The 26,258-nt window shown below is 51.4% G+C and overlaps 7 protein-coding genes across 7 annotated transcripts; 3 read left to right on the top strand and 4 right to left on the bottom strand.

Annotated features, from left to right (window-relative positions):
* Nucleotides 1-118: 118 nt before the first annotated feature.
* On the top strand, nucleotides 119-2,939 carry V8C40DRAFT_247572 (glycosyltransferase family 32 protein). The gene is made up of 4 exons (XM_083216362.1): nucleotides 119-983; nucleotides 1,103-1,497; nucleotides 1,575-2,095; nucleotides 2,149-2,939. The coding sequence occupies exons 1-4, from the start codon at nucleotides 788-790 to the stop codon at nucleotides 2,336-2,338; spliced, it is 1,302 nt and encodes a 433-aa protein (XP_083071913.1). The 5' UTR covers nucleotides 119-787; the 3' UTR covers nucleotides 2,339-2,939.
* On the bottom strand, nucleotides 2,698-5,452 carry V8C40DRAFT_32552 (HET domain-containing protein). Its single transcript, XM_083222837.1, has 2 exons — nucleotides 4,858-5,452; nucleotides 2,698-4,803 (listed from the first exon to the last, which is right to left on the bottom strand). Exons 1-2 carry the CDS (start codon nucleotides 5,306-5,308, stop codon nucleotides 2,990-2,992), a joined length of 2,265 nt encoding a protein of 754 aa, XP_083071914.1. The 5' UTR covers nucleotides 5,309-5,452; the 3' UTR covers nucleotides 2,698-2,989.
* A 1,184-nt stretch (nucleotides 5,453-6,636) lies between these two features.
* Nucleotides 6,637-7,811, top strand: V8C40DRAFT_266770 (NmrA/HSCARG family protein; the record flags this gene model as incomplete). Its single annotated transcript, XM_083219789.1, has 6 exons — nucleotides 6,637-6,804; nucleotides 6,864-6,936; nucleotides 6,994-7,110; nucleotides 7,167-7,309; nucleotides 7,362-7,700; nucleotides 7,752-7,811. The coding sequence occupies 6 exons, from the start codon at nucleotides 6,637-6,639 to the stop codon at nucleotides 7,809-7,811; spliced, it is 900 nt and encodes a 299-aa protein (XP_083071915.1).
* Nucleotides 7,812-9,361: 1,550 nt separating this feature from the next.
* V8C40DRAFT_275339 (or S-antigen, C-terminal domain-containing protein) lies at nucleotides 9,362-12,666 on the bottom strand (the record flags this gene model as incomplete). Its single annotated transcript, XM_083220696.1, has 2 exons — nucleotides 9,362-10,165; nucleotides 10,228-12,666. 2 exons carry the CDS (start codon nucleotides 12,664-12,666, stop codon nucleotides 9,362-9,364), a joined length of 3,243 nt encoding a protein of 1,080 aa, XP_083071916.1.
* Nucleotides 12,667-13,726: 1,060 nt separating this feature from the next.
* V8C40DRAFT_247580 (uncharacterized protein) lies at nucleotides 13,727-14,302 on the top strand. The gene has a single exon (XM_083216363.1). It carries the CDS (start codon nucleotides 13,802-13,804, stop codon nucleotides 14,003-14,005), a length of 204 nt encoding a protein of 67 aa, XP_083071917.1. The 5' UTR covers nucleotides 13,727-13,801; the 3' UTR covers nucleotides 14,006-14,302.
* Nucleotides 14,303-18,730: 4,428 nt separating this feature from the next.
* V8C40DRAFT_247582 (NUDIX hydrolase) lies at nucleotides 18,731-19,817 on the bottom strand. Its single transcript, XM_083216364.1, has one exon. The coding sequence runs from the start codon at nucleotides 19,584-19,586 to the stop codon at nucleotides 18,966-18,968; it is 621 nt and encodes a 206-aa protein (XP_083071918.1). The 5' UTR covers nucleotides 19,587-19,817; the 3' UTR covers nucleotides 18,731-18,965.
* A 1,214-nt stretch (nucleotides 19,818-21,031) lies between these two features.
* Nucleotides 21,032-24,817, bottom strand: V8C40DRAFT_32616 (uncharacterized protein). Its single transcript, XM_083222838.1, has 2 exons — nucleotides 24,546-24,817; nucleotides 21,032-24,414 (listed from the first exon to the last, which is right to left on the bottom strand). The coding sequence occupies exons 1-2, from the start codon at nucleotides 24,649-24,651 to the stop codon at nucleotides 21,041-21,043; spliced, it is 3,480 nt and encodes a 1,159-aa protein (XP_083071919.1). The 5' UTR covers nucleotides 24,652-24,817; the 3' UTR covers nucleotides 21,032-21,040.
* Between the last annotated feature and the right edge of the window lie 1,441 nt (nucleotides 24,818-26,258).

The following is a 26,258-nucleotide window of genomic DNA, read 5'->3' on the forward strand; positions in this document are numbered from 1 at the left end:
CGGCAGACTGAGTTTTCCAGCGGAAGGTACCAGGCGCTGTGTACGGTACCCAGGTACACGAATTTCTGCCTCATCTTTGTCCCTCCTCCTTTTTTCCTTTTTCCATACTACTCTTCCTCCTCCTCGCCTCTTCCACGCCTTTTCCAACTACGACTCCATCCAATGCCATTCCCGCATCATCTTTACGTACAAAGCACCGCCCGTCCTTCACCTTCTTCAGCGCCCGGGCTCGGCTGCGCCACTGTTGGCGCCCAAACTACTGTAGTTGCTACGACAGCCGCAGCTTCGGGCCACCGATCCAGGGCTTACCTGTGCCAGTAGCCGAATGAATGCCCCCCCCCTGCCAGCTCGGAGAAGGGCCGAGAACCACAGTCTGGCCCCTGATTTTATTTGTGTCTGGCGGTGCTTGTAAGAATCTGCGACGTGTTGGATTTTGGCCTTGTTCTCTCTGGGTTCTGGCTCGTGGCTTGTGCTCTGCCTTGCCTTGGTCAAAGCACCGTCTGAGCCTCGCCGGTTTGTTCCAGAACAGAACAGAGCTACTGTTCGTGCGTGTCATCCTGTCAAAAACAGACAGTCGTCTAAATTGTCTCGTATCTCGTGCTTGCTTTACTGCTGCAAGTTGTCGGGAATCCCCCGCGAAGGGACTAAACTCGTTTGAGCCCACGTGCTTGTGAGCCTGGATTGTACTATCATCAGTTTTGCTGTGCTCGGAGTTACAGCGTCTTTACGAAGGACGTATTCCCGCCGCGTAACAGGTCATTTGATTTGTTCCCATAAGCCAAATCAAATGTTGCTCCCCCATAGTCTGTTGCGCCGGCGGCTGCGGCTCATGCTGCTGTCCGCCCTGGCCTTTGCTGCGGCATTCTGGCTTCTCTCCTCCGGCGGCCAGCGGAAAGAAATCCCCCAGTTTGACGCCCGGCTGCTGGAACAACAGTATCCTTTAGTATGGAAGCACATTCACTCATTCGATGGAGTTGGAGGAGGTAAGCCGCTGTTAACTTTGTGGCGTTCGGGTCTGGTGGCATGACATAACCCGAGTCAAATTCAAAACCACAGAGTTGTAACTTTTCTACGAGAGTTTGCTGCTGACATCAACGCCAAGCATGGTACATTCCTCCGAGCTGGCTCGCCGACGACCAGACGCCGCCAACAGACATTGTCGAGGCTGCAAGCCTGGCGTCTACGGCCGCCCTCTTCGCACGCGAACGGCAGGTGGCCTTTTCCAACATTCCACTTCTGATGCATCAGACCGGAGCTTCGTCCAAGGTCAACACCTGGAAGCCTGATGTCGTCCCATGGGTCGAGCGGTGGCTTGAGTATTCCACGTCTCCTGACAATAGTGAGCCTATGGCGTACTTCTTTTGGGACGACGAGGGAATAGCCATGCTCATGGATAAGTATGACGAGGGGTTTGTCGAGGACTTCAACGCAATCTTCACCCCCGTCGAGAGGGCAGACATCTTCCGCATCGTGACGTGCCTATACTTTGGAGGAATTGTACGTATTGCTCTTGACGAGGCCATGGGCCGTATTCTTCCCACCTTCAAAATTCAATCGCCTCTAACCCACTGTAGTATGCCGACATTGACACAGAACCTCTCCGGCACCCGGCGGATTGGGTCGGCCCGTCAGATCTTGCTCGATGGATTGATGATATCACCGGGAAAAGCTACGGCTTCAAGAATCCCGAAGAGGAGGCTGCTTCGCCTTCCGCCAATGGCAAACAGCCCGTTAACCTTATCTGGGGGCTTGAAGCTGACACAGATCCAAATACAAACACCTATTGGCGGATGGGATACACGTATCCGATCCAGCTTACTCAATGGGCGCTGGCGTCTGCTCCTGGGCACCCGGCCTTGAAGCAGTTCATGGACAATCTTTATGACGAGGTGGACCTGGAAAAGAATGCGACTATGAATGACCCTAACAGGGCCGACCCTCTCACACGAACCGGTCCTGCTGCTGTCACGCTGGCTACTCTCCTGTGGCTGGAGCATGACAATGAATTTAGGTGGAACGCCCTCACTGGGCTGAAAGACGGAGGCAAAACGAAGCTCGTGGCAGATGCTTTGATTTTGCCGATTACTGGCTTCAGGTAAATAGCGTTTACGCTTGACCATTTGTCGTGGAGACTGACACGTTCTACAGCCCCGGCCGCGGATCCTACGGAAACATGGGTTCGAAGCCTATTACGGATCCAGATGCCCGGCTTGTCCATCATGCCTTGGGCTCATGGCGGAAATTCGATCTGCTAGTCGAGTATGGCAAGTTTTGCCGCACAGTATTTGGTCTTTGCAAAGACTGGACCAAGGTCCCGACGCCACAACGCGGATTATAATTTTCACCCCTTTACCCAGATTCTACGGCATCATGGGCATCATCGACGACATTACGCTGCATGACTGAAATTCGATATATAATTGTTTAATACGCCACCTTTACCCGGTCTCTTTGACTGTTTGGATTATACAACTCTGCTTCAGTCGCCTTATAGACGATATATCGAATTTCAGTCGAATATACTTGTACCATACGCATCAGAGACGAGACGAGACGAGACTTTCACGCTTTCACACTTGTATTATTATATTACATAGCCGTGATTTAATCCGATAATATTTCGACATAAGCAAACAGACGCTATCCTTGTCGAAGAATCCTACACCTTGGTATTATCCCAGAAGTGTTATTTATTTATTAAGCTATACAAAGCTCCCTATATTTCTTGAATCATGCCCTCTGCTTTATAGCTCATGAGCTATAATGTTTTTTGATGTATAGAGCACTGTGGAATGACGAGATCGGGTTAACTATAACAGTAATAAATATGGCCAATCTTGGAATTATTACTTGGCACAAAGCTGAGAGTTACTTAATAGTGCTGTTTAACAAAGTAGTACGTTTTGCTTATCTAGTCGAATGAATTACCCAGTTTTATAAGATTCAAGTGTATTTATTAGGTTGATCAAATGAAGGACTGATTGTCTCATTACACTAGGGTAATATCGGTTCCCGAAACCCACAACGCATCATATGCTAGTCTGTTTGGACGTTCGTCCAAATCATGCATATCTCCATCCTGTAAAGGCCGTCGGAATCCCGCAACTCCATATGCATCTGCGTCAGGATCACCTGCAAGTTTCAAAGCCCACCTCTTCAAAGGAGTATACACTTTCCGCAGAACAAGCCCGTCAACGAAGCCAACGCGCCGGTACTGCTCGCCGTCTCCCGCCTTCTCGACAATGAGGCCGAATCGGTGTTCCATGAAGCCATTTTCGAGGATCAATGGTAGCCGAGTTAAGAAGACGACGAAGAGTTGGTTGAGGGGGACGTTTTCGTCATGCGGTTTGTCGAATCCGCCTTCTAGCCAAGCCTCTATTGTTTCGTGCGAGGATTCCAGCCGCACCCCGATTGTTTTATCTGTAAAGGGAGATCTCATTGGGGCCACGCCAAAGTATAAAACGAGACTTGGTGGCGAGCTCTGGAGAGGCTCTAGAGATGTGATTGGGAACAGAGGCGCATTGATGCGTAACCATCCTCCCTTGAGGCGTCCGTGTTGGTCCAAGTCCAGAAGGTCGAATGAATGGCTCACGTATTCAGCCAGTGGCTCGAAATCGGACATGTTGGCTGACCAGCGGGCTCGCTCATACCAGGTGTATATAGGAAACCGGACTGTTCCAGTGACGGATGCCCAGGACCATGATGGGGCGATGTACTCTTCGGGCTCTTTTAACTTCTCGGCTCCTTGACTCCCGCACCAAGTTAGACCCTCAATCAGGCCGTTCTTCCACAGGCCTGCAAGATATTCATCTTTGGATGATTGAGATACAGCCTTGGCCAAACCACTTAGGGCAGGCAGCCGATCAGAAGATTTTGTGATGAAACGTCCAGTATAGTCCTCAACCATTTTATACCAGTCGACATAATTCACATATTTGTCTCCTTCATAGCGCTCCCTACATGTACGTGCAAGGACAGACGCCGGTATGTTTGCCGTCTTGCAGATCCGCTCTAGATGGCTGCCGTCATGCAGCCTTATGTCGCCCTCTTCGCTCGCGCTCATCTTCTGGCATTCCCATAGGATCTGCTGGGATCCATACAACAGCATTCTTCGGGGCAAATATCTCTCCTGCAGGCACCAAGCGCGTTTACTCAGGGGTTCTTGTGAAACCGGGTCGACATGATCTTCATCTGTCTCTGGGGGTAGGAGTTGTAGGGCCAAAGTTGTACCTTTGTCCAAGGGTGTAAGCGTAACTACATCCTGCCAATAGCGCGCATGAAGAAAGCCCTGAGCGTCAGACTCGCCGCAAGCAGCGCCAAGGACGAAATAGGCGTCTCGATATATTGAAGCCATCTTGGCGGATTCCACTTGCCAATCGTGCGTGTCATCTTGGACTATGCACAGAGAGTCGATCCAGAGATATCGCACGCTTAGGTTTCTCGCAACATTCACAGCATCCCTGAATGTGGGCGGCAGTTCGGATACCTTAATTCCTTGTTTGTGCTTTTGTAAAGTTGACCGAGTCGTACACAGATTCGGGCCTGTGCCCCAGCAATGGCTGAGAGCAACATAGCGACTATCTGTGCCGTGTTTAAAGTCTCGCAGCTCTTTCAGGAAAACTTGGGTAGCATCAGCAGGATCAGATATGTCCAAGAAGCGAGCTGGCAGCTGAGCAGACACGGCAACACAAGACTTGTGGTTATCGTTACAGGTCTTTAACCAAGTGCGCGAAATCTCAAAAGCTTGAACAGACAAAGGATCCTGACTAGCCAAGCGATCCCACGGCAAAGCACTATTAGAGTCTGCGGATATGTCAGTGCTTCAGCCCCCTTAATTCATTCAGCAGAGGTACGAACCGGTATCTGCGATTCTGAATCGAGCACTTAGCGCGCCATGGCCGTCCGACGAAGTTCTGACACCCACATTGCATGTGATTCTCATTATGAATTGTATTTTGTGGCGACCGTCGTCTGAGCGATTGATCCGCTCAACTTCCACTTCAACCCCTCCATTGAGATATGCATCGATAGTCGCAATGTCATCATAGAGATCTTCTGGTGGATCTTCTAGGGGGAACGAGGCATTCTGTAGGTCACTCTTGATGAGTTCAGGCCGATATTCTCGCCAACCTTTCATGACGATAGCGCAGAGATTGCAGTTGCGCGAGGACTCATGAATGTCTTTGAGATGGGCGTGCCAATTGCTGATGGGGCATGATGGAGGCTCGTCTTCATTCGAGTCATGGCTGGACAAACCAAGTATAGCGCCGTAGACGTCAAAGGCCTTGCACTTATGGCACAGGGCCATGTCTCTATAGGGAGTAGTACGGGATGTTAAAACATCAGTCAAACATCTAGCGTCTAGTTTTGGCTTTCGTTGTGCACGTTGTATATCCCAGAAGCGGTAGAATGGAGGACGAAAAGAGGCCTCAGGCGCAAATGCAGTGACTTTTGAGCGGAATTACGGAGTAGAAAGCACTCTCGCTGTATTAGGCGAAGACTCTAAGTTGGTGACTGAAAGTGGGACCAACGGGTATATCCCGTCTTAAAGGATATATCCCGCCATCCCCTGCCTGTTAATCACCTGTCACTTTTAGGACTTATGCCATGGAAGACTTATGTGTCCTCTGTATCAATTCCAATTTCTACACTCTCGACCTCGAAAGGACAATCAGTATAGCATTTTTAACTCTCTCTATCGAAGAATTTCGACACGTCAGGGGTTGCAAGTTTAATTTTCTTCTTACCGGATCGGGCTGTAATACAGTCAGTAACAACACTAAACGATTTGCGCCTGGGACTCGCTCACATCCCAGTCTTATGTTGATTAACTCTCCCAACAACTACAGCAATAGTCTCCACTGCGAATCGATGCCTATTATCCACACAACCTCCGTATGCATATGTTCGTTGATTCATTGATTAAACATGTCGTGGAGAAACCGATCGATCATGTACGCATTGGCGCAGTGAACGTCCACACCATCAAAGCCAGCTTTGAAGACAGCATTCTCTGCCCGCAATAGCAAAAAGATCGACGTACTCATGACTGTCAACGCACGTGGTGTCTGGGCTTTCCTCGAGTATTCTCAGCTCTACCCCTCGCTCTGTAGCGAAGATTTAAAGGAAGATGTAGGATCCTTTTGCGTGAACAGCGTCGACGACCTACAATCATAGCATCACACGTAAAACTCAACCCTAGAGGTATGGTAGATGAAACCCTGAGAACAACATAGGCATACCTTTTTTTATTTAAGCATTTGTGTGTTAGTCAGGCCCAATGAAGAATGTGTTCCCTGGTCTTTAACAAAGCTACAACCGCATTTCGTACAGTCACTTTCGGACGCCAGTATCCACTCGCAACATCAACCCTCCTTGATCTTTCAGGTGATTTAATAGGTCTTAATATTGCTAGCATTGGAGTCCAGAATCCACTTCTATGCAGGGACGATACACGCGAAAGCAACCGGAGTGTTAGTAACAAGCGTAGTATTATTTGAAAGCATGAGTATGTGATGAGTCTGATCTTACAAATCAGCTATGCTGCAACTTATTCCGGCATTTAAGCAGATAACTCATTCAATACTGATCGAATACCTTCCATCGGATTGCGACGGGAAATAGTGTATATCCATCATGTCCAAATTATTGACAGTATTCGGCGCCACTGGGAATCAAGGCGGTTCAGTCATCCAATCTATTCTTCAACATGCGTCGCTCTCGAAAGAATACAAACTGCAGGGTGTGACTCGGTCTTTGGAGGATGCTCGATCAGTGGCATTAATTCGACAAGGAGTTCACATGGTTCAGGCATGTAGCCTGTATAGGTATTCGCTTCAGTTATTAACATCTAATTTGAAAAGGCCGATTTGAACGATGAAGCATCAGTCAGAAAAGCCATCGAAGGGTCTGACGTCGTGTTTGGCATGACGAATTGTCGGTCACATAACATCCGCTACGTTGAGGATGTTTACCATACTCATACATAGATAGTCTGGGAGTCTCAATCGGCACAAGTTGAGATAACGCAGGGAAAATACATTGCAGACGCATGCAAGTCCTTTGGCGTCCAGTTACTCTTCTGGTCTACGCTCTGCAATGCAACCTCGGGTTAGTCAACTCTACAGTTAATATATTATTCTGCATGCAGCTAAATGCAAACATAGTCAGCGGCGGAGAGCTTCCGAATGTCCGTCATTTCGAGTCCAAAGCGACAGTAGAGCAATACATTCGCTCGATCGGTATTCCCGCGGTATTCCTAGACCCCGGCTGCTTCATGACGAACTTCAAAACAGCGATGCTGTCAAAGGTGCGCAACCAACGACTATATCCGAAATCCATGCTCATATTAAGACATCCAGACGAACGACGGGTATACTATGAAGCTTCCACTACTCGAAACAACAGAAGTTCCAATGATAGACGTTGCTAGTGACACAGGCAAATGGGTCGTTGCATCTCTCTTGAAGAAGTCGGAAGCATTAGGACAGCACTTTGTACTAGCGGAGGGATGGTACACAGTCAAAGACGTTTGCGAAATCTTTTCGAGAGTGACAGGCAAGACTTTACGATTTGAACATCTGTCTGACTCTGAATACACTGCTTCTGTGGGGCAGGAATTGTCCGAGTCTTGGCAACTACTCCGAGACTTTGCGTATTTCGGTCCATCAGCCAAGAAGCGATCTTTGGAGGCGACTCAAGTGAGTATTGAGGACTTCTTTCCATTTGTACTAATGCCGATGGTGATTTAGTTTCTATTCGACAAACCTACAACATTGGAAGAGTACCTCCTCAAATCAGCGCCCTGGTAGCCAGAGTATTAATTATATTCACAATGACATATGTATTAGTTTGAATGAGAATCGGATTGCTTAAAATGAGTATAATATAACACTCTGATTCAAAACCACGAGGCACGATTTCCCCTTCAAAGCCACCACAAAGGTGAAGCCACCACAAAGGTGAATAAATAATCGGAAACACACTCAACTCGCCTCCTCTTCACCCTCCACAGGCCAATACCTCCCCTCAAACAAACTAACAACCCTCCCCCCCAAGCCCTCCCACCTCGGAAACTTCGAATCCCCCAAAACATCCTCAAACCACTCCTCCTCCTTCTCTCTACTCTTATGCCTCGCCTTCTTAACATCCAACTCCCCACTAACAACAATTAAATCCACACAATCATTCGTGCTTTCAAAGAGTCTAATCACGTCAATTGCAGACGTTTGTATGTTGATCACGTCTTGATGCGTGTACACCCGCGGATGAATGACGACTTCTCCACGAGAAATTGCATTGTTGAGGTTTCGCTTTAGGTTGGCGAGCGAGGTTTCGTTGTGTGTGAGTTGGATGAGGACGAGGTAGTGCATGTCTTTGCCGTGGAGGAGGGTGAATTCCCATAGCTGGAAGGTTAAGGTTGGTTCGGACATTTTTGGATGGTGTGAGGGTTGTTTGTGCGTGTGCGTGTGGATGTAATTGTGAGTGTGTTTGAAGGGGTTGTGGTTTGATTGAGATTGGGGATTTATATAGTACTATGTAGAGACTTGTTTAGATGAAGAGTTTGTGAGTTTGTTAGGCAGAACGGGTTGCTTACATGTATTTTGCCAGGCAGCAATCGCACTTTGGAAGGAAAAATAGATGTACTACGAGATATATGGATAAGGTGCTTATGAAACGGAGATTTGACCAGGAGATTCATGATGTGAGATGAGATGTTTATTGCCAGAGTTTTGAGAATACTGAAGAATCGGACTTTTGAGCGAGTGAGATGATGTGGGGAAATGGGTTGGATGCCTAAAAGAAGGCGAGTTATGTGCCTGAGTTAGCTGGTGGGATGTTCTATAAGACAAATTAAAACATGTTTTGATGAGCCTCAGCGTTAATAATAATATACGCATCATAGCTTACCTGTCACGGTGTTGTTGAGTTACTTTTCTACAAATAGTCACAAATGTCAAAAGGAATAAACCATGTAAGAAGCAAGCTCAAGCGCACAAGTCGCATCATTACTAAAAACACTATACTATAAATAATAACTTCTAAGATCCACGTTCATAACCATGCACACATTCAAACCATCATATTCCAGCCCAGGGTATGTGTAATAACATCTCGCGGATGCGTCTTTCATCCCATCCATAAACGCCAAACCCATAAATAACCTTCACAGATGGCCATTCCCCATGTGCAAAAATATCCCTTTATCCGATAACAAAACAAAAGAAAGGGGGGTGTGTGTTACCCCGCTAAACCGTCTATGACACCAGATGCATTTACATGACTTGCCTCGACGTTTGGTCCAAAGGCGAAAGTGGATAAATATTGTAAAAAAAGAAAAATCAGGATTTGGTTAAAAACATTATACTTGCGCTTCTTCGCGTGCGTAGTTGGAACGTGAAAGTAAAGCACTGATGTTGAGGTCGATAGGTGGTCTGGAGATTTCCATGCTTCGGCTGGGCATCCTTCTGCCGCCGGGGGTTCTAGGGTGAGCCACGTTGACGCGACCATTTCGGTCCAAGATGCGAGCTGGTGACTCGTCGCCGTCTGATCCGGAGCCCTCATGATCATCACCAAGTCCGTACTCAGCCAACCGGGTAAAGTAATCGGCAAGGCCATCAACGCTAGGCGTGCCGACGACGGCATCATACTGCGGAGGCGGGGTCATGATCGGAGGGATATCGGCAGGAGTGCCGTCAACGACAATGGTGCTGGCCGGAGGGGGCGCTGTGTCGTCGTCAAAAGCGGGAGGGTTGAAACTGGGTGCTCGTAGCAAATGAATAGGCCGGCCTTGTCCTTCGGGCGACCAGGTTGTCGGACTCGATCGACCAGTTGCTGTTTGGCCTGCCGAGGGAGCTCCAGACTGAAGATGAACAGCTTGGGGCGGGGCAGGCATGCTATCGGCAAGTGCCTCGGGGTCTGGCAAAGTGCCGGTCGAAGAGCTGGGAGAAGTCTCCATGGCAATTGTTGCCGAATCGGGGCAACCGCAAGCCGATTGATACGGAGACGGTCGGTTCATCTCACCGGTATAGGCGGGCAGAGATGTGTTTGCCCTGGTAGCGCGGCAGTTGAGGATGGTGAGAGGAGAGTCAATGCTAATCTCGAAATGGCGGCGCTTGGTGCCTGAAGGATCATCGTGATCCAGACGGCTGATTCGCATAACAACCTGATTGGAGTAATTAGCACAAAAAGCTCGCTTTTGAAGGGATTGCATCGGAAAAAGCTTACCTTGATCCAGTGGAAGACGTTGACATTCTTCCAACTGCAATCGGGGTGCAGTCTGAGGGACTTGTTCTTGGCCATCATTTCGCAGGTCGGAATCTGGACGCTTGCTTCAATCTCGGTGGACCCCCACATGCTCTCGAGGCCCAGGTCCAAGTCGCCGAGGAGATTATCCACCGGCGCCGGAAGTGGCTCCGGAGCCCGACGCTGCTTCAACGCATCGTGGGCTCGCCTTCTTGAGGCAGTTTCACGAGCAACGCGACGCTGCTCTTCTGTGAGCTCACCGCCGCGAAGGGTCACAACCTCGGAGGTGGCCCACTCTGGGGCGAGCTCCTTTCCTGCCGTCTTCTCGAGCAGCAGAATCTTTCGGCCGGGGTCCTTTCTCGTGACACGCTTGTCGCTGGTCCAGTACTCGACCGACTCGGTGATATAGACCTTGAGCTTGTGGACCTGAACCTTGGCCAAGGGAGTGAGCTTGAACGCAATCGGGATCTTGGCTCCGATGGGAAAGCTCTTGCCCGAGACCATAATGTCGTAGTGTAGTTGGTCTTCCCACTGGCGACTGATGGAGATAGGCTCAGACATCTCGAGCGACATCTGGTCGGGCAGTCGGATGATGGGGACTTCCTTGACACCATGCAGGTTGGGCTTGAAAGCACCGGCACGGTCAATGGTGGCGTGGAGCTCCCACTTGACGGAAGCGTACTGCAGCTTGGTGGTCTCAAGCTGGTGGTGATCGATGGGAAGCTCAAAGGAATAATCGTAGACGCCGGGGTAAAAGACCTTGAATCCCTTGGCCTGGGTTTGAGTCACCACTCCGGACTCGCCCTTGCCAAAGCTGCGAGACTGGACGTTCTGAAGAGAGAGTCGCTTGAGTTCCTTGGCAGTCAGATTATTTCGCATTGACGCCGCAGGTGAGACACCAGGCGAAGTGTTGAGACCGGTGCTACTTGAGTTTGCGGAGCCACCTTTGAGCTTGTAAGTGCACTGGTTACCGTATTCACTCTCCCATCCCTCGTTGAGGGCGTTGAAAAAGGTTAGGACCTGGGTTCGCAGGCTTTCCTCTTCAAACAGGTCTTGCTTGAGCGGCGGGATACCCTCAGGCCACTCTGTGCGTGCGCGGCCAACCAGCTTCAGCTGGACAGCCTTGATCTTGACGTTCTTGCTGATGGTCAGTTGCATCTTGCCTCTCAGGAGGGCAGTGCCGGCGCGGTCTGTTCGGCGCTCATGGCCGTTGTGGTCAAAGCCAGAAAGGAAGAGGTTGGGTTCGGCAAGGAGAATGGAGCAAGAAACTCCGCTGCCGGTGGCGACAGGCTTAATCACCTCGGTGACGACGGCGTTTACGCTTGATTTTGAGCTGCGGATGGATGTAAAGCTGTTGTGGTGGCCGAGTTGATACCCGCCTAGGGGCACTACTGCTCTAGCAGTAGCCATGCTGTTGGGAGGGTAGCGGCGTTGTTGAGAAGAGCGACGGGGGCGGGCTGTTGTCTGCTGGCCCGGTTGGTGGCTGGTGTGGCGGTTACGGCTGTTGCTTCTGGCACGATGCCTATGCCTCGACCTGGAGGACCTCGAAGCTGCTCTGCGCCGTGTTTTGTCCCGTGGTTGGTGGTCACGGTTGTCTCGACGGTCTCGATGTTCTCGCTTGTGGTGAGCAGCGTCACGATCTCTAGTGGATGAGGATTGATTATGTTGCTGCTGCTTTGGCTCACGGCTCCTGCGAGAGGACGACGAGGTTGTCTCGTGAGAATGATGCGAGTGATTGCTACGGGGTTGACTGGCTCGGCTACTACGGCGAGATGTCGACTCAGAACGATGTTCGGTAACCGGAACGGTTTGGATCTGGATACCAACAGGGAATGCGCTGTGTTGCGGAACGTCGACTGAGGATACAGAGTTGCTCGCCAGTGATTGGAACAATCGGGTCAAGGCCAAGCGGACGGGAAGCTCAGTCCTGGTGCTGGGGTGGGCAGATGTTGTAAGCCTCGAAGATCTCGGAGTGCTAGGCGCGGGGCTGGAGCCAGATTCGATCCGGGCCCTAGACGAGCGAGGGGAGGAGGTTCTGGTCCGAAGCTCACGAGGCACGTAGCCCGAGGGATAGCTGACGACGTGGATGGAGTGCGGCCGCGTCCTTCGGGGCCCAATGGGGGGCGTTGGGATGCGCGAGACGGGGTCAGCCGAATCGTCTGCGGCAGTTACAGGGACGGCAGCGGCGGAAGCGTCGGCGACAGGGGCGTCCAGGCGGTACAAGATGTTCTCGTTGCTGGTGCGGACCCAGTCGTCTCGTCGGCGGCGTCTGCGATGGCGAGAGTCAGACTCGCGGGAAGCTGGCATATTGTCATCAGTGCGCTGGTTCTCGCCGGCATTGTGGTTATTGCTACGGTATGACTCCCGTCGATGGGCTCGCGAGGATGAGGATGGTGGCTGCACTGCAGCTCCAGCCGGCATGTTGGCAATCTGGGGGAGGGGGTGGAGGGGCTCTCTCTCGGGATGGGAATCTCTGGTCTGCTAGCTTCGACCACGACCATCAAGGGCAGCCAAAGCAAGCCACTCAGACCGCCATTATCAACTGCCGAAGCAGCGCTGGTGGAGGCCAGACTGGGCGAGAGGGCACAATCTGCGGTGAATAGGAATAGGCAAAGAGGGCAAAAGCAAAAGCGAGCGCCTATGCAGGGCTGACGAAAAGAGGAGAGAGACGGGATCGTAAGAGCTTAATGCAGCGGGGGTGGTTTGAGTACGAGTAGTGGAAGAGGGGAGGAGAACGAAGGGTAGCTGTGCCGAGCTGGCAGCAAAACAAAGAGGGCAAAATGTGTCGATCTCGAGGACTAGAGTGCTTTTGTGTCTAGATTCAGGGCAACTTGCAAAGGATCAGGCGAATGGGAAAAAGACGGGCTGGCAAGACACAAAGATAAGAGGGGCGATGAGGCAGCGAGTGAGTCGACGAGGAAGCAAAACGAGTGAAGGATGGCAAGAAAAAAAAAATCAATTGTGTTGTCATTGGGCAGCGAGGCAAGGTTTTTCTCCTCCCGTCTCGTCTGTTGCTCGTGATTATGTGAGGCGAGACGGCGGCGATAAGATAGTCAGATGTCAACCCAAAGGAATCCATCATGAGCGCTGCAGATGCAGGCGAGCGGCCTTTGAGAGTCCAGAGCAGAATCATGAAGCCTGCAACAGAGCATCCACAAATGCAGGCTGGACACGTCGATGGGTGGTGACGTTGACGGTTGGGCAGCTCGCATCCACCTGGGAGCCCACCAAGAGTCCACTGAAGCTCAGCGAGGATCCAATGGCATCTTGGCCAAGGGTGTCCAAAGGTGCAATGTCACGCTCAGGCACTCGCCTCAAGGAAACAGGGTTGCAGCATTGACGGGCGAAGCGAATGGCGGGATGATAGGCAATGGGAGGCCAGAAGCCGGTGGAGGTTGCTGCACAGCGCTTGCAGGAGCCCGCTGTGGCTTGCAGTTTGAAGAAACAGGAAGAAGACGTGAAAAAATTGCAAATTGCATCGCCGGCATGATATCGAGCCTTGTCTTGATACGCCAACACAGAAGCATAGCCAGGAATAGCCAAACCTCGGGAGCCAATGGGAAGATCAGAGCAGAGCAAGAGTCGGACTCACCTACAGAATATTGGAGCCTTGGCGGGAAAAAGAGAGCAAGGCAATGAATCGGAAGAGGATGCAGGCAGGCGAGAAAAAAACCTGCTGATCGCTGCCGAGTTGTCGTACCTCGAATGGAGCAAGAGTGCTAGGCGAGACGCAGCTCTATGCGATGCGATGCGATGCTAGGCGAAGGGCGCTGGACAAAGGACGGATGGACCGATGGCGGATCGCGACGAGGGCATGTATGGGATGGTATGAAATGGGCTGAGCAATTGGAAAATCGTCTGCGTTGATTGGCGAATATGGAAGAATGGATTCGTGATGCTCGTTTCGAAGAAGAGGAGGGAGGAGAGGAAGAAGAGAGGCGATTGGAGAGCGAGAGCGAGAAGAGAGAAGAGTAGAGAAGAGTAAGAAAGGTGATGTGATGAGGAGAAGAAGAACCAAGACGCTGAGCTGCCCAAAAATAACAATCGTGCAATAACCAGAAACCCCAGAAAAGCCGCGAGTCTTTAAACCAGCTCGCAACGGAATAGTCCCAAAGGTTAAAGGGGTTAAAGAGATTCCGGTGGCAGCGGCAAAAAAAAGAATTGGGAACTGAGCATCAAAATGAGGCAGCGCTGACTGTGACTTAACAATGGCCGGGCATCTCGTCTTTAACCAACTGTGTCGGCTACGTAATGCGTCACTCGGTCGTGTTTCTGGCCTTGATTTGGCCGGCTTGTTTTTTCTCTCTTTTGCTGCTTTCCTTGCCTTGCCGGGCTTAGCACCTCTCGTCTAGCCCCTCGCCCGTTGCCTGATTGGGGTCAGCTCGGCAGTCATTTCCGGGGCTGATGCGAGCGGGCGGATTAGGCTCGGGTTCTGAGGGGGGCGCCCAGTTGCTGTTGGCAGTGCCATGGCGCTGGGGCTAGGCCTATGTTAGGGCCTGTGCTAGGCTCTGCTGGGCTCTACTGGACGCTGTTAGGGGGGGATTGTTAGGGGAGGAGAGTCTGCAACGGCTAGGGGGTTGTTTAGTACGGTTGGGGCAGTAAAACAGGAGGAGAGGAGCATAGGGCTGGTGATGTCACCACGAAAACATCGTCGAGGAGTGATTCTGCTGAGAGGATTATTACAGAGCAGCACATAAGACTCAATACAATTACAGAGATTGGATTCCAGATTTGGTATCCGTTGCTTTGTCAGGCTGGGCTGCGGGAATTTCCTCTTGAATGGGCGCTCTATCTATCTCTATCAGGAAATTCAGTCTCAAACCATGCACGGTCACTTGCTTCCGGAGAAGCTCCAAAAACAACATGGAACATCCCGCAGTTGCAGAACACAACACAACACAACCCACAGCTTCCATCTTCCTTGGCAGATTGAATGGAGCATTCCTTATGCCAGCAATCTACCTCAAACACAGCTAGCGTCGTCAACAACACCAACGAAGGATGAAGGGTGACAGCAAAGACGAAGAAAAAAATTACACAAAAGTCATCGTGATCGACGTCACCAGTCCCGGCACCCTGGTCGCTGCTTGGACCACAAAGCGCAAGGATGTGCGCGTTTCCCACGAACCCAACCAGAGCCTGCATTTCCGCGCAAGTGCGCGACATTCCCTTGCACGATGCAATTGCGCGTGTCTCAAGTATTGCTACTCTCTTCATGTATCATGCCTCATGCAATCGCCGGTCTGATCTGATGCCCATCTGACGTTTGCACCGCCTCATCCGTCCATAACCACTTACAGGTACTTACACCCACAAAACAGCTTCGTCTTCCCGTTGACAAATCGCCCATGCACGAGGGCAAAAAATAAAAAGAATAACACTAGAACACCAGGAATAATAAAAAACAAAACAAATCTCGACCCCTTGCTAGTTTTCTTGAAAATTTGCGCGGCTAGCTCCGGGCGCAACTTGCATCTCATCTGCACTCCAAAAAACCACCATCACCAAACTGGGCAATGCGCATATGCACACTTCCATACATGCCGTATTCCGTCCGTATTTCGGCCCTCACCTCATGCCACAACCACAAACCACAACATTCCAATCTCCTGAGACAAAAACTGTATTTCACTTTGCTTGTTTCAACACCACTCATAAACAATTAAGCTCCCATTGTTCTTCCCCATAAAATACCCTCAGCTCTCCCGTTTCCGGCCACAATGTCTCAGCTCTCCCCCCAATCGCCATGCTCTCCATTGTCAGCTTCTTCCCAGCTCGGAGCTTTCTTGGTATTTGAAAATAAACCAACGCCCCCAGCAGCCCAGATTTGCGGATTCGGCTCTCGGTTACCGTCCCGCGACCCCTCCGAAGCCCCATATTGCCGAAACAAACTCTTTACTCTCTCTGCTCAATACCGAGGGCACCCTCAAGCCCTCAACTCCATTATTCCCCCTTCGCCTTTCCCCTTTAGGCACAAGCCATCTCTCTTCTTTTATCTCTATTTTATTTATTTTCAAAGTTTAACGGTTTCCGCCCAGTATCATTTATCTATTTATTTTTCTTTGGATTCATTTCACGCATCAATCAGCGTCGAGCGTTATGTCTCACCCGGGGTTTTGGCGGCCCTTGCGGCCGGCACTGCCGGGTCCTCACACCCTCCGGATCTGCCGGCTCTCCCCCCTCTTCCACTCTCTCGGCACAAATCAAAAGACCACTCGCCCTATCTTTTTCTCCGTCTCCTTGCTAACTCACGCTCCGTTCTAGAACGGGATAGACCCTGAGGCTCAGGAGATTTAGATCTCACCAGGTGACTTTTTTTTTCTTGGTCCCCAAACTTTGGACAGGCCGCTCAGCCACCGGGGGGGACGCGGCATCAAATCATGGTGATGCTGAGTGATATTGTAGTGCCCCCGGATGTACTCGGCTTGTCGTTTCTGCCCGTCGGCCTGGTATTGCAAATACATGCTGCTACAATACCTTGCTCCAGTTGAACGATTTGGAACTCACACGACCAACCCTGAATCAAGTAGTCCAATATCGCCACTCATACCGCCAATCAACTCTTAGACGCCTCGGTCCCAATCCTACGGATGATCTCACATTGTCAGTAGAGATGATTGTTTAAGCTCTCAGTCGATACTGAACAATGACAGAATGCTCATCTCCCCGCCTTAAGCAACGAGTTTAAAGTCGTATTACGCGTCCCTATAGCTCTCCCGTCTGAGCTTTCCCCTCCCTTTGAGACAGCATCTCTGACCTATCTCCACTCTATCGATCGTGAATGATCTCCGGATTATCTGGTAATCAAGAGTTTGTAATTCTTACGCCCACCTGCACAAGTACGTCATATCACCTCTCCAGCGAACTGCTGCAACCCTGCAGCAGAAGAGTCCCGCACACTCTCGCCCGGCAACTAGTTCCAAGTAAACAAAAATGTCTCCATCAATATCCCCATGTTCCAGCATCGAATTTTTCACCTTGCATGAGCAACTTATCCCAGGAAATCCCGGCTCTACCGTAGTTGAACAAGTTGACCCCTTCCGCCTTTGGCCCCATATCCACTCCGACTACCGGACCCTCCGGCCGAATCCGGGCCGGCGTTGACCCTTCTGATGGCGTCGATCGAGATGACGATGAAGCCAGTGTATGGGTACAAGGGTCTTAAGGGTCTTGCATGGGACGAGAGGTGGTATGATGCGGGAGTGGTTGCGTGGATCCACTTGCCTAGGCATGCCGAGCTGTGACAATGATGTCTTCGATTCGAGGATTAGTTCGTCGTATCTATAAGCGTAACTACGCCTCAAGTTGTCTTGTCTCATTATGCCGATGTTGAGCGGTCGTTGTCCATTATCTTGACCTCGGTGAATGTACATGATTCGGTATGGCTTAAACGCACGGTAAACTCTCTTTATTTGATATGTGCCAACAGAAGCTGCCAAAACTATTATTGGGTCAAAATTCCACATCATGAATCTTACTTTCACAAACTCGTATAAAGTTATTGATAAGGGTATCCCGGAAGAATGAGTCGCATCAATTGACCTTTCAGTGACGATGATCAACGCCTCGGTTATCCAAGCGAGCCACTGATCTTCATTATCATTATGATATGAAAAATGATATGTCACACTGGGTTATGTAAGTGCAAGAGATCGATACATGTAGGTAGCACAATGGCGTTGTGGTTACGTCGAGTAACTACCAGTCATATGTCATTTTACTTACCCTAAGATTCGCGACATATCTAGCACCAGCTCGAGAATACTAGGCGAGAGCATTGAATTCAATCGTCATTCTGCAATCTAGTTGATAAAGGAATTGTGATTACCTCGCGGACATGGGACCAACTGGAGGCTTAAGCGACTCAGTTGATACATCTCGTACCTGCACGTGGCATATTTCTGATAGCTCTAACGATCCATAATAGATCAATAAACTTCCAAAGGTTATTATTCATGAGTAGACCACGAGGCCACGACATCTATATTGTTAAATAAGGTTATGCATCCAACGAACGCCTTATTCAGGTACGACCGCCACTCCAGAATCTTAAATACTCGTGTTCAGCTTCGGCCCGAAGTTATTTATATGGCTACATAAACATGTTTCCAAATCTATCTCGTATCGTTCTTAAACATACCTAACAGAATGGTTACACGGTGAAAATAGCCAATCCTTGCCGACATTCCCCAAGAACGACACCGAATCTAGTTGAGTTGATCTCGAAGATACCCCCATCATCTCATCGTCAAGACCATACTCGTTTTTAAGTTGTAGCATTTCGGATCTAATATCCCTTCCCCTTCTCCCCGTCTCCTCTTGGACGGCTTCTTAATATACAGAACTGTCTAGCTTCATCTCTCACCTTATCAAGACATCACCGTCGTTGGAGCCATGCCTATTCACACGCCAGTCAACCAACGAGTCAAGGTATCTGTCTCTCTTGATCGTTCCGCAAGGCATTAGGCAGAAACACACTCTACAGTAACATGAAATATCGTAAATTGTCAGACAATAGTCTTCTAGTTCATAATTCTATAACCACATCTCTCGCACATGTTCTAATCTCATCTTATACGCCATCACAAACCACCTCATTCAAAACTTCTCTCGTCCAATTTCATACATTTCAACCTCAACCCATCACAGCCACTTCATTCAAGCCCCTTCTCATCCAAACATCACATCCTCCCATCCCATCTTGGATACTCAAGCCACACTCACGCAGTCACACCATCCTCCCTCCTCAGCCGAAACGCCTCCATCAACCTATTCCTCACCATCAAACAACTCAACGCAATCCTCCTCCCCCCAACAACCCCCCTCCTAACATCCTCCTCCCCCGCCCAACAAAACGCCTGATGCTCCTCCGGATCAAGCACAACCTCAACCCCCTTTCCCTTTTCACTCTCTTCAACCTCAACCTCAAACGCAAACCCGCAAAACACCCTCGTCCCACTCCTATTCGTAAACACACTCCACTTCCCCCTCCCCTCCCCCTCCGTAACAAGCCTCTTCATCCTCTTCGCAATCAAACCAACCTCCTCCCTAACTTCCCTTGCGCAGCCCGCCAATATCGAACTGTCTCCTGAGTCTACAGCGCCGCCGGGTGTTTCCCATAGATTCGGCATGCTGTCGTGCGCAGCCCTTTGCACGAGCAGCACCCTGCCTTGCGCATCGAAAATGTACGCTGACGTGGCCACGCCGTCAAAGTTTTTGTCGTGGATCTCGAACCAGTCGGATTGAGGGACGGTCCATTCGATGAGGGACTCGTCGAATGCAAAGTCGGCGATGGGGCCGCCTTTGGAGTTTGTGTCGACTGCGGTGTTGACGACGGACATTGCGTTTTTTGTTCTCTCTCCTTCCTCCCACTTCGCCTTCTTATTATGCTTTTGTGTATGATATGAGATGAAATGAAGTTCTTTTGTTCAGTGTCTCTTATGTTGGGGAATCTTGTGGATCGTGTTTAGAGAGATGTATCAAGTCAAGTTTGATGAGAAGTGAGCATGCAAATAGGCGGTAGTTGTCAATCTTTATGGCCCGCCCGCCGGGTTCAGCTCCGTGTCCTTGCCCGTCTTTAGCGGCTTGAGGCTCTTTGTTAGGCGCAGAATTCAGGCAGCACAGCTCAGCTGGTATCAAACCCCAGATTTCAGGTCACACATTGAGTCATTCTGGTAAAGATGAAGCACTCAGCCTCACAAGGCGCTCTGCTTAATATAAAGTCATGATGGATAGAATCGGCATTGGACATAACGATTATTCTCTCTTCATTCAATAGGAAAAGAGAATTCACACCGCAAAAGGCCATCGCGCCAATGGACACATGGATCTGCACAGTTCCCAAAGAGGCACCACTCATGTCAACAAGGACATTAAATCTTCAATCATTTCGCCATAAGTACATGTAAACATTACCAAATCCCAAACTCCCCTTGACCCTCTGAAACACGACCTCTGAAACAAGATCTTTAAGAAAACACAGCCAAATATAAAGTGCCTTCAAAAAAAAAGCATCCCGCACTCCCGCTGTAAACTTACCCCAGGAATCAAAATCCGCACGTCTCTATCTAACATGAGTGATCGCTTTTCCACATCCCCAATTCCAAAGCCGCATCACCATATACCCCTCATTTGATTCTGAATCTCTTGCATACACCTGAGGCTTACAGCTAAGCCTTGTTGATTCATCTTGAAGCCTTGATCCACCACGGTCACTTGTACACCAGCTCTCACGACTCATAGATGCGATATGTACTTCCATTCAGGGCCCCACGTACTCAATCATTTCACGTTCAAATTGTTTGAGAACTGGCCAACCATCTTCCAAATATCTTACAGTCCGTCGTCTCCGTGTATAGTGAATACTAAAAATCAAGCGCTGCTCTCAAAGTAGCGTGCGTCCCCGGCTGCTGGTTGAGCCAGAAGAGAATTGTAAGCCGTCGAAGCCATGTTGGTATTAAAAGTAAAGCCATCGCCTTATCGTGCCTCCCAATGCGAGTTATTTTGTCGGATCCTGCCTACTTGAATAGCAAAGAGTGGTGCAAACTTCCGACAGACACAGTTGAACCACTCTTGTCGTATAATTATGTGGGAATCTGGTTGTAAATTTGAAATCCTGTTGAAGGAAGTAGCAGCCAACCCGATTAAAGGTCGTTCCCGTCGACCGATTTTTTTTTTTCGTTTATTCTTCTTTTTTGTCCTCTTAAACCATTATGATCATGACAGGCCAGATTATGTGAAGCTGAATTTCCCTGAGCCAACAGCCGGCGGGCATTAAAATTTGTCTGTGTAAAATTTAATCCGAGGTCAAGGCGGTGGATTTTTCTGTCCTGGCCCGCATCCGAGTGGCGTGACTGTCGAGGCAACGGGCCATGAGATGCGTGACTGGCCAAACGGCCGCCTTGTCCAGCATCTGGGACGTAACTCGAAGAATCTTGGTTGCATAGCCATCCCGTCCATCATCTGGGGTTCCGGCATCGGTGGCGGTCAAGCTAGCCATGAGATCCAAGCTGATCTTCATCTCCGCCGAAGACAGGACTTCTTGTATCCTATCCAGCAGCTTGATGTCGTCTTCTTCCAAGAGCATGATGGCGGGCATCTGCGAAGGTTCAATGTGCTTCTGGCCCAAAATACCCAAGTATGGGCCAACTCTATCTTGCAAGGTGGCAACCCACTCAGCAAGGACCTGCGCGCAGTCAAATGCGCACATGGCTGACTGCAAGGGGAGCTCACGACTAGTAAAGTCAGCAAAGGTTACCCCAAGCTTATCCGACATGGCCAAAGAATCGGCTGCATAAAAGGCGGCTTTCCGTAGATGTCGCTCTCGGCGGGAAATGGAACGAGTGGCGAACTGAGAGCCGTTGGAGAATTTGCCCGAGGGATCTGAGCCCGCTACTGAAGCTGATGGCGAACCAGTAAAGAGAGAGCTATCAAAGTTATCGTTGCCCATCGGCTCTGCGTTGGATCCGGGGGAGTGCTCGGCATGCTGGACAATCTCCGTTCCTCGAGCCAGTTCCTCAGCCATGCCGTCCCAGTCTCGCTGCCAAAACTTTTCCTTGGACCTAGATAGATTGACAAACAGCCGCACGTATGCCAGGTCAAGCAAGGGAATTGCGTCGGCAGAAAGCGGGCCCATGCCGTACGGATTTGGACGCTCTACGGTGTGTTTCGGATTGCTGGCCCAGGCCACTTGCCATGCCTTCAAGGCTGGCTCGATATGTCGGTGCATCTTTTCCGTCTCCTCGTTGGTCCAGACCTTGTTATGGTGTCTTTGTCGTGTTTCCCAGATGTAGTTGTGCAGCGCGTTGATGAGAATCAAGCAGCCGAAAGTGCTGGGCCTCAGATTCGTAGAAGGGAGCTCGGCCGGGGAGTGCTGGCCGCCATTCATCGCCATGTGCTTCTGCTGTCGCTCATTTGTGCGCAGAAGCTCTCCAAGGGCGTCGCAGAACTTGAGTCGGTTGTGGTTGGCCGCATCGGGACCGCCCTTGGCGAAGAAGTGGGTGGCCGATTCGGCAGCGAAGAATTCCTCGTCGCAGGGAAGATCCAGCAGAATTTCAGAATTGGTTAGAGCCGGGGTGTGGTTGTAAGCGGCAACCAAGAGGCTGGACATGATGAAGACGGCGTACAGCGTGCGCTTGCGCTCTTCCTTTCGCTTCCACTGGAGCCACTCCTGTCGTTGTTCGAGTTCACTTTTCCTATTCCACATTGAGTCATCAAACATGCGAGTATCCTGTCCATCCTCCTGTTCGGGCCGTAGCAAGTCGGCTGCCTGGGCCAAGCTGACGAGCGCTGCGCAGTGAGTTGAGGCGATGTCGCTGATGGTCTTGTCGCCGCAGTTGTGGCCGTAGACGACGTTGAGCAGCATCGCCTGGACGAGCCAGACGGGCGTGTGGGCTGAGCTATCCCTACCTTGTGACGATGACGACGGCTGGTCGGGGTCGCCACTGTGCGTGCTGCGTCGGATATCTGCTTTGCGAACGTCGGCCTTGCGTCGTTCCTCGAGGTAGTAAAAGATCATCTTCTTAGCCATGGTGAACAGGTCCTTGGACTGGGCTTGCTCCATTTCATATAGGGCGCCAATGGCCGCCATGGCGAGCACCAGACACCCACTACCGCCTACACCGTTCTGGCGACCGCTCGGGGACGTGGACATGTCAAAGGACAGGGTGGGCAGGTGCAAGAAGGGGAAATGGGGATGGAAATATGAGATGTAAGCTGAGACATAACGTTGTAGATTCTGGGTACTGGGCACATTGGCGGCCTGAGCCGGAGAGGGCGATTGGAATTGCGGCGACTGCGGCGAAGTAAAGGGATATTTACGGCCTCCAAAGGGCAGGCACTGGGAGAGGATGGTCACGATGGCATTCCTGGTGGCATCTGTGATTGTGGTTACGGGCGAAGCGCCATGGTTAACGCCGTTGAGGGATGATGGGGTTTCCGGGCCGGCGTTGAAGCCAAGGGTCTGGTTAATGCTCTGCGTGTTCAGTCCAGATACGACGGAAGGGCTCAACGAGCTCAGCGATGGTGGGGGCGTGGAGAAGTATGGGTCATTGATCTTTTGAGTAGCTGGCTGAGGTGATAAAGGAGCTCCATTGAGGAGATCCGGAAAGACTGAACCATTCAGATCCAAAGCAAACGGGTTCGGCATCTGCGGGGGGCCCATCACGGAGGGTTGCCACATGGTACTCGTGCCAGCCGGCGCCGGGTGATTTGATCCATCCAACATGACATCGCTGATGCCACTCTGGCTCGTCGTGCTAAGAGCAGACGGGCTCGATTCGTCCACCACATTTTCGTTTGTCTGAAATGACATTTGGTGCTCAAACCCACTGAGCCAGTCAAAGGAGTCGTCAAAGGCCGGGTTCGACGGGATGTCGTTGAGGGCTTGCGCAAACGGGGAGGCCTGCTCCATTACCATCGAGGGCGGGGAATCATTATAGTGAAGCGCGTTAGGGTTGATGGTTGTGCCCGGCGCGAACAAGTAGCTCTCAAAATCAAATTCGGGGTTGAAGGCAGCGAGGGGAGGTGCTGTACGCAGGGCATTTTCCAGATCGGTACCGCCGATCTGGCCCGTCTCCAGCTTGGGAAGGCCGTGCGCGAGCGTCGCCCTCTGGCCCATGGTCATGGACATGCCGCCAAACACGGGGTCGAAGTTGTGGATGGGCAGGCCGGCAAGACTGGGGTGACGGCTGTGCCCGGCGTGCATGCCTCTAGCGACGTTGGCATTGGCCGTGGCAATCATCTGCATGGCAGCTCCATCGACGTGGCTGATGGTGTTTGCCCGCGGACGCATCGTGTTGGCGGCACCCGGGTTGGGGGCCGTCGCCGCATGGCTGGCGCCCACGACGCTGTTTTTGCGAGCCCGGCTCTGGCCTGGGGGCACGCCGCTGGTCGACTCTCGACGGTTTCGCGGGCGGGCAGAGGGCGTCGACGTTTGGTGCAGCTTCTGCTGGTGACGAAGCAGCAGGTCGCGGCGGGCAAAGCATCGCGAGCACTCGGGGCACTCAAACGGCTTTTCCTTTGTGTGTGAGCGCTCATGGCGCTTCAGGTGCTCCAGGCGGGCGAAGGAGCGCTGGCAAGTCGCGCAGACGTGCGGGCGAGGCTTGTCGGTCTTTGGCGGAGGAAAGTTTGGAGGAGCCTTGGGCGTGGTATTGACAGTAATGGTAGATGCTGAGTCGCAGGGCGATAAGGGTCAGCTATCAGAGGCAAGGGATTGATTGATACTATTTGTGTGCGGGTCGGGGCGAGTTTTGGGGGGGAACCCGAGGGGCAGAAGCTGGCGTCAAAGAAGAATCGCTCACCAGAGTCGTCTGCGTTCGCAGAGTTGCTGCCAACGCTGGCGGCTGCGGCCGAGTTGGACATGTTGGAGGCGCGCGACACCCGGTGGCCAGAATCATTCATTACCATGGCAAGCCAAAGCCGCAAAAGCCACCGTCCGCGAGAATGAGCAGAGCGGCGGTTTTGTCTTGCGAGACGAGTGAGGCGAGGGGCGGAATGGCCGTCAGAGGAGCGTTCGGCAGGGCGGTTTCGCGGGGTGCTGGGCCGAGCTACAGTACAGGCGCACGATAGCTAGGATTTGGCGGGGGGTTCGATAAAGTACTTAAGGTTTCGTTGTGGTCGCGGATAAGAAAGAAACGAGTAGAAATACCATGAAAGACGGACTAGAGACGGCGCGGGTGAAGCATCCCAAGCGGTGGCTTTGCGCAGAGAAACAGCGGCTCGGGAGTCTCTGGCGTCGCTCAAACCAAGACGGATGAAGCCATCAATAGACGAAGCAGAGATTGGGTTGCTGCTTGGAGTGAATCGGAGTGAGAAGGAAGAGGTTTGGTGACTCGACGGGCGACGAGAAGGTACTACTAGGCAGGTATGCGGCGACACAGTGCCGCCACTGTGCGGTCCAGCCTGTTCTGCTGCGCCCGCTAGCACTGACCGGGGCCTCACAGTGGCTTGCGGGCCTGCACACGGCGCCTCTGCCCACTGGAGCGCCCGCGGCCAGGGCCCTGCGCGGGTGCTCGCACGGTGCACGGCTGCCCGTACGGGTACGCAAGCGCTACTCGCCTGTACTCGTACCAGGTGCTACCGCCCGATTCGACCTGGAAAGCTCCGTGCAGGCGGCGAGGCCCAGCACCGGAGGTACGTACCGGCAAAGTAGCGGCGAGTATTTTTGCGGCTTGACTCTGCGTCGGAGTACTAGCCGGTACCAGCACAAGTTCCAGCGCAAGTTACGAGCGTTGGTCCACCGCGGCGGGCCCCAGCAGGTTTATTGCAGCAGCGCATCCAATCGGCAGGGGCCAGGGCAAGCTGCTGCAGGCAGAGAGAAAAGAGATCAATGGATGGCATGCAATATACAGTACAGTACATGCAATATACATGCAGTCTGTACAGTACGGTGCTATTAATATTATGGAACTAGCACCACGGATATGTATCATGTCCGGATGCCTGTCCTGCCCTGTCCTGTCTCTCATGTACGAGGGATGTCGCACGCATCAGCTGCTCATCCTGCTGGGCATTGGTGGGCTGTCCGGCCGAGTACCTGCGAGGTACACGCTGCGCTAGAGCGAGCGCTGGGTGCGACCCTGTGCTGGCTGCATGGACTCACTGTCGTCTGCCGGAGAAGTTCTCGCACTGTGCTGCACTGTAACCTGCAACAGGGTGTGGCCTCTTTCTTCCCACAGCGAACGAACGGATGGACTGGACTGTTATTTCGTCGGCTGATGGTTTGACGCATACATAAGGCGATGCAATCTGTGAATCAGTATCAAATGTACAGTGAAATCAAATATTAATTAATGCCTCTCGCATGTGCTGTGCTGTGACATCAAATGCTGTGACATGCTGTACTTGTTTGTACGGTGCTGCAGTTGCAGTTCCATGCAGTTGCAGTCAAGTGGAAAGCCACGGGTACCCGCGGATGGCGCGGATGCCTGTTTCAGCAGCTATTGGAAGACAAAATACTGGTTGGGCATTGGTGAGGTTGGTTTGATGGATGATGAACCTTGAATTTTTATTTT

The sequence above is a fragment of the Trichoderma camerunense genome (assembly GCF_050948025.1).
Source record: "Trichoderma camerunense strain CBS 138272 chromosome Unknown V8C40scaffold_11, whole genome shotgun sequence".
NCBI lineage: Eukaryota > Fungi > Ascomycota > Sordariomycetes > Hypocreales > Hypocreaceae > Trichoderma > Trichoderma camerunense.